The 6,873-nt window shown below is 51.8% G+C and overlaps 1 protein-coding gene across 1 annotated transcript in view; it reads left to right on the top strand.

Moving 5' to 3' along the window:
- The first annotated feature begins 6,622 nt into the window (after positions 1-6,622).
- Positions 6,623-6,873, top strand: part of OAZ2 (ornithine decarboxylase antizyme 2) — a 12,300-nt gene continuing 12,049 nt past the window's right edge. The window contains 1 exon segment of the mRNA XM_044450572.1: positions 6,623-6,733. Within this exon segment, the coding sequence (XP_044306507.1) occupies positions 6,714-6,733 (20 nt within the window). The 5' untranslated portion in view covers positions 6,623-6,713.

The raw sequence follows: 6,873 nt of genomic DNA, 5'->3' as shown, positions 1-6,873 counted from the left end.
TCTAACTGTACCACTGGTGGCCGTGCTCTACACACTGGTCCTTTGGTTTCCCAGCAGCTGGTCCAGTGCCCTCCAGCCTGGGAGTCTCAGCTTCTGGGAGAGCAAGCCATTTCTTGCTTTCATTTTCACTAACTCATGGCTCCATCCTAGGACTTTCAGGGCAGGAAATATCCAGAAGTGACTCCCCATTGCCACCTTCTGCGTGGCACTAGCAAGAGCTCACTGGAGCTGATGCCTCGGAAAGCTCCTCTGCTCAGAGCCCCTTCAGCCACCACTGCTGCCCAGCCACTGTCCTCGGGGGGGAGGGGGGGCACTAGAGGCAGTCATTCTCCTCTGCAGATGTGAGTGTGACTCCAGAAGAGGGGGATACTGCTTGGCTCCGTCTGGCATCTTGGCCGCCACAGGGGTGGGCTCTGCTAGAAGAGACGACCAGCAAGGCAGTCTTCCCCGATGCTCTCAAAGCACCAAGGGGTGCATCTGCGAAGGGGCCCTCGAGCGGGGGGGTGGGGTCTCGTATTCATGGGGCTGGCTAGTGAGCTGGTAGGGGACCATCTTCCTGACGAAGTTCTTCAGTGGCAAGAAGGGACAAGAATCTCTCAATTATTTATCTCCTCCTCACAAGAACATCCACGCCATGCAACTGCTGCAAAACCTCATAGACAGCAGCAGAATTGCTGCAGCAAAAGCTTATGCTGCCATCTCCTGGCACACGCTTGGAGTTACTGTTTCCTCCCACTCAGTCCTGGAGCTGATGCACAAACAGTTCGGGGAAAAGAGCAACAGGCCCTGATCGAACAGGGTCGCTGAAGCTCGTGCGGCTTCTTGCTTGGCCACGCTGTTGCCTTATTTGGGGTTCCACAACACAAGCCCACACCTCCGATTTGCAGCAAAGCTAGTACTTCGGTGACCGTGGGGTACCAGGAGCGAGTACTCAGCTGGTATTAGATGCTCTTGCTGCCCAGGCACACTCCTGGCTAACCTCGGAAGAATCCAGGTCTTTCCAAGGCTCGGAGAACCAAGTGGCGAGAGGAGGTGCCTTGCAGAATGAAGGAACACTTCCCATTCTGAGGAAGCGTATTTTCCCCACCTGGACACCTCTGCATTTTGAGGACTCCTTTCCTTGCAGCCACTAGGGAATGCTACACAATTTGGCTTTAATTTTTTTAAAGATAGTGTAGCAACTGAAATTAACCTCAGGGTTTGCTAATGTAAAGGCTGCCATATTTCTAGTTATGCTTTTCACTGACCCAGAAGCCAGTATGTTTCGTCCAGCAGTGATACAGAGGAGCTGGGGCTGAGAGGGTGGCACTGATTAGCGGTGTCCTCTGCCACCCCCACCCCCACCCACTGGAACTCCCAGTTCCTCGGAGCTTGGTCAGACTAGATGGCCCAGGAGGCCCCTTCTGACTCGCGCGGTTTCTATATTTCTATGTTTCTATGGCATAAAAAGAAAATGAATAAATAGATCTGCACAGCTGCCTGGATCACCTTGTGTGTTGCCGCTACAGGAACTGTCAGGATGAACACCTGCAACTGAAAACTGAAAATTCCCCATGGCAGCATCATGTTCGAGGCGCCGCTCTTGACTGGGGGTCACCTAGAGTCATGTGTATAACCTGACGCCTCCAGTGCCAGTTTCATTCATTTCACAATCGCCATTTTGAGGCTGAACCTAAGTGGCATCAAGGTGCCCGGAGCAGCAGAACACAGATCAGCGGGTTCCGATTTCCAGGTTGCAGCCCGCTAAGACCTGTGCATGGAAAACTGGTGTGCCAAGTTTCATGAACTCCACACACAAACAGTCGGGTGGCCATGCATGCCGAGTAGGAAACTTGGTTGCATCAAAGTGCACTGAGCGCATGGATGCATGAGTGCAAAGCAAGGGTGCATGGCGCATGCATTTGTTTGTGTCTTCTTGGACTGCCAGCATTTGGCTCAAGTCTGGTATATTGTCTCTGATTTCCGTGCTGAACGGGGCTTGGGGAAAAGAGGGTGGCAGGGGAAGCAGCTGGCCCTTGCCGCTGCAGGGAGCTGCTTCACAGGATCTGTTCTCACGGCCTGCTGCCCTTCCTGTTACTGCAACTCTTGGGGGAACGCCAGGAGGGGCCATCAGCAGTGGCTCTTGGAAATGATGATGGGGGAGGAGAAAGAGATGCACTCCAAAAACACCCCAGGCTGGGCTCTTGTACACGCGCTGCTTCGTCCACCTCCTCGAGGTAGTTGGCCAGTGTGGTGTGCTGGTTTCAAACGCTGCAGCCGGAGAGGATCCAAGCGCTCAGCCTGCCCTTAGCAGCACCTCTTTGCCTCTGCTCTGCTCTTTGGAAAAGTCGGGAAGGGACGGGAAGAACTCCCACGGATTGCCATCCCTCTTCGCCGCTTTCCAGCCACAGCTGGCTGCATCTCGCCTTCTGCACCACCCACACGCCTCAATCCGCCCAGGCAAGCAGTGATGTTGGTTTCAAATGCAGGCCCCGGAGCCACACCCCCAGGAAAGGCAAGGCCAGTGTTCAGGCAGGAGCAGTCCATCTGCACTAACCACGGACAAGCCACGAAGCACTCCCGCGGCTTGCTGTGGGATTATTGATTGCGGGTTGTTTACTGCAAGTAGCTCTCTCCGCTGGGTTCAGACTCACGTTTCAACAACAGCATGCAGTCTTGTACGAAGCCAGCCGCTGTCGCCAAGGAGTGTGCTTGTACTGCTGTATACCTACATATTCTGAGTACACAAGTTCATGCTTTGGAGCCAAGCAGTGGGGAGTCACCCTCCCCCCCGTTCAGCAGGGACAAGGTGGCACTGGGGGCAGGATCACAGCCCCCAATTCCAGAAGCAAGGCCACCCCCCCCCCCGCATGTCAGCCAGCTTGCAAAGGACTGGGAGGGTGGCCATCGGCTCCCCTGATCCTTGTCCCTGCCCTAAAGGGTCAATCTACTCCAACCTGCAGCCAGTCCTGGAAGGTGGCACTGGGCAGTCCTACTTGATCCCAAGGCATTTGTGGTCCCAAAGAGTTCCAACTTACCCTCATGCTTCTCAGCAACCACATGAGACGGTTGAGTCAGCTCATACCAGAAGTGGGAGTAAAGCAGTGTCAGCCTGAAGTATCTTCCGTGTACCGAGGCTCAGCTCTTTGCTGGAACCTACTTTGCAGTATCTTGTAATACTTGCCAACCATCGGGTCATGTAGAGTCGCCCTCCTACATCTCAAGACTGAGGCCATCCACTTATGCTCTTTTATGGGTCAGCTGGCAACCTTATTCTAGCATTGCTTTGACTGAGGTAATGTTTTCAAAATACTGTGCTGGGATTTAATTTTTAATAAATTACATGGCCCTTAGAACATTAGATGTGGATTTTTCTTCTAGACATTCCATCATGCAATGACCTTCTGAGGCAGATTAAGCTGCGAAATGGTGACTTGTGCAAGGCCTCCAAGTAAACTGCATGAGTGACTGGAGACACAAAACAAGCTGCGTCCAGTGGAATTATTTTTGATCAATTCAGACAAATGCAGTAAATTTTAAAAGTTTGTTTCCTTCATGACATCTGTCCTATTATTCCCATCCAGACATCAAGGCAGGCTCATGGTTCTTCTCACCCTGTGCCCGCCATCACCTCCATTTATCCTGACAGAAAAACCCCTGCAGAGCAACCAAATCTCTGGTAGCAAGCAAACATTTTCTCTTGGAAGCTAAGCAGGGTCAGGCCTGGTTGGAATCTGGTTGGGAGATCTAAGTCCTGCACTGAGTGGGTTGGGGTGGGGGGGGGTTGAATCCAGTGGCCTTCTAGGCCTCTTCCATAACAAACTTCCACAGTCTGTATTTGCACAATACCTTTATGAGGACAATTAAAAATGTGCAAGCTTCTGAGACCTCTAGGTATCTTCCCCAGGCAAGATGCTACAACAAACAGGGTGTAGGCCAAGGGAGGAAAAAGCTGGCTTAACGATAAATGCACAGTGTTTTCATGATCACAGCCCTGAGACAAATACCACTTGTTCCCTGGATTTGAAAATGAAACATTAAAAAACTCTTTTCCCATGTGAATCCTAAAAATAAAATGCAGCATATTCCAATTTCCTCCAGCAACCATCAGTCAGAGGAACAACCTCTGTGGGAAAGGCCGGCTTTGTTTTTCCTGAGCAATATAAATAGAGCCCTTCCGCTAATGGGGACATTAAATTAGGAGTGGTGGGTGGGTCATGTGCAGAGCATGACAGTAACTGGCTTCTTTCTAACTTGGACGCCAATTCGATTGCAATTTCCTGCAGCATAGCAAACAGTTGTTTTGCCCCGAGAACAGGCAGAAGCAGAGCAAAGCAATGCTTTCGCACAATTTTAGGTGAAACTACACTTGGGATATTTTGTACAGTTCTAGTTGTGGCACTTCAGAAAGAATGCTGTAGAGGTGGAAAAGTTGCAGGAAAGGGAACCAAAGCCAGTCCAGAGCCTAGTTACAATATTCAGGGCTTTACAAAGACAACAAACAAGGGAAAAGAGAACAGAAAGTAGTAGAATTATGCATTGTGTTTAGAAAGTGGACAGAAGGAATTTCCTAATGCTGCTGATCAAAAGGCACTGAGCCACCTTTATTTTTCTCCCCTTAATGGAACTTTTGTGGCAAGAAAAAGGGGGAAAGACAGGATGGCAACAAATGGGTGAGTCCATCTGGAGTCCAAACATCATCTTGACTCTTTCTAAAAGGCCATGAATGAAACAGGACAATTGCAGGACTTTCCCCAGGAATTGTAACTCAGCCTGGTTCAAATCTAGCATTGTATTCTCAGTCTTTTGCCTGCTGCTAGGCCTTACTTCAGTCCTTACTTTTCTTTTATACCAGGGATGGCCAGATGTGCTCAGCAGAAGAGCCACATATGGTAGATGTCAGATGTTTGACATCAGCAAGTAGGAGCCCGTGGGCAGTAAGCAGTGAGCCGCAGAAGAAACTCAAGGGCCACATGCCGCCTGCGAGCCTTGCTTTGGCCACTCCCGTTGTATACTGCCGTTTTAACTATTTGACTCTTGCATTTTAATTTGTTGTGAACTGCCCAGAGAGCATCAACAATTGTTCACTATAAAAATAAATAACAAGTTTCTAGAACCACCTAGACACGAGATTTTTCTTTCTTTCTCCTAATACTAGAACTGAGTCATCCAGAGAACAAACTTATTATGGTATAAACTTTGGTGGCTACAATGGCAAGGAGGTATTACTCCACATAAGTGCATACAGGATTGTATATGCGCCCATGAGGAGAAGTCCAGGAACAAACCTAGTTTACACAGGGAAACTTGCTTCCAATGTTGCTTCCAGATGTGCAATGCATGTTTCTATCTGCTCCATATGTAAAGAATAAATGCCAAGTTGTTACAAAACTACCTTTTTAAATTCCTCCTCCAGCCACAGGAAAGTGGCTGGTTCATTTCTTGGCCAGTGCCACCAACGATATTGTGCCACAGTACCTCTGAAATGAATCCCTGGGCATTTTTCCCAAGTTCTAGCAATCTCTGTGTTCTTAGTCCCTGCAAGTGCCACCAACAATTCTTTACAATGCAACCCCCTCAATCTTCCCAATAAACAATCAAAGCAGCAGTTTCATTTTGTTGAAACTTTTGGTGTGCTACATGATTCAATTACTCTGTCGCCTTACACATCTTGCAAGAGGTAGAAAGGCAGAATCCTAATGTAATATTGCCTTTCACAGCTACAAATCACTCATGCCTTTGGTTACATCAAAAATCTTGTTCTTTGACAGCAGTCAGATTTACCGCCATGGGGAAAAACCTTGCCTGCTTGCTCTGATACCTTCAGTTGTGTCGGTAGCAGCCGGTATCTGCCCATTGCTCACCCAGGGCTTCCATCTCCAGGCCTGTGTAACTGAAAATGCACAAGTGCTGGTACTGAAAGGATACTGTGCTTGCAAATATCCACGGCCATTTCAGGAAAGAGCAACAGAGAGAACGGCCGGCCCTGGGCAGCCCCCTCCAGGGAGGCACTCGGTTCTCAGCGGACAAAATGAGGGCCAAGACAGCTGGCTTTGCAATCCCCAGAAAAAATAAGTTAAAGGGGGGAAAGCCAGTGCCAGCTTAAGTGCTGCATTTTATACTTATTTATTCAGAGGTAAGCTTTACTGAATTCAGTGTTGCCCTTGCTTTAAACCACCAGCAACCCCGGAGAATGAGGAAAAATAAAAGAGAACAGTGCTCGCGTATCCCGGACGCAAAAGCGTGGTAAGGGCACCTGAGGGAAGACACTGTCTAACATCTCCTGAAAGGCCACCAGCGCAGCGTCCTCGCACCTGCAAAGGTCCCGGAGGAAGCGGCGCTGTCCTCGCGCCACGCCCGAAACACGCGCGCGCCGGAGCCACCGCCCCGCGCCGAGCCGAGCCACGTGTCGCCCAGAAAAGCTGGGAAAGCCGGAGGGCGCGCGCACGAGCTCGCGAGCGCGCCTGCGCAGTGCGGCGCGCGCAGAGACGCCCCCGCCGCTCCCTCCCCCTGCCAGTGCCTTTGTTTCCAGCGGCCCGTTTCCCAGGCAGCTTGGCGGCGGGGGCGGGGCTATGCAGATGAGCAACGGGGCGGGTGGCATCATAGGCGGCGGCGGCAGCTCGCGCGCGGGGAGGGCCGTCAGTCGGAGCTTGGCGCTCGCGAAGGGAGGAGCTGCCGAGAGGCCCGAGAGTGCGCGCCTCCCCCGGCCCCGTCCGTCCTGCCGAGCCCCGAGGATGATAAACACCCAGGACAGGTACCGGGCGGGCGGGGGCGGCCTCGGCCGGGCGCGCGCACGCGAGGGAGAGAGAGGGAGCGAGCGCCGCGCGCGCTGCCCGGCGCCCCTCGGAGCGGGCCGGGCCCTGGGCCCGCAGCGGCCCGCCTGCCCGGCGAGGC

This window comes from Varanus komodoensis, unplaced genomic scaffold (assembly GCF_004798865.1).
Source record: "Varanus komodoensis strain SLA01 unplaced genomic scaffold, ASM479886v1 scaffold67, whole genome shotgun sequence".
NCBI lineage: Eukaryota > Metazoa > Chordata > Lepidosauria > Squamata > Varanidae > Varanus > Varanus komodoensis.
Note: the sequence above shows the minus strand (reverse complement) of the source record. Positions and strands in the feature narration are given on the sequence as shown.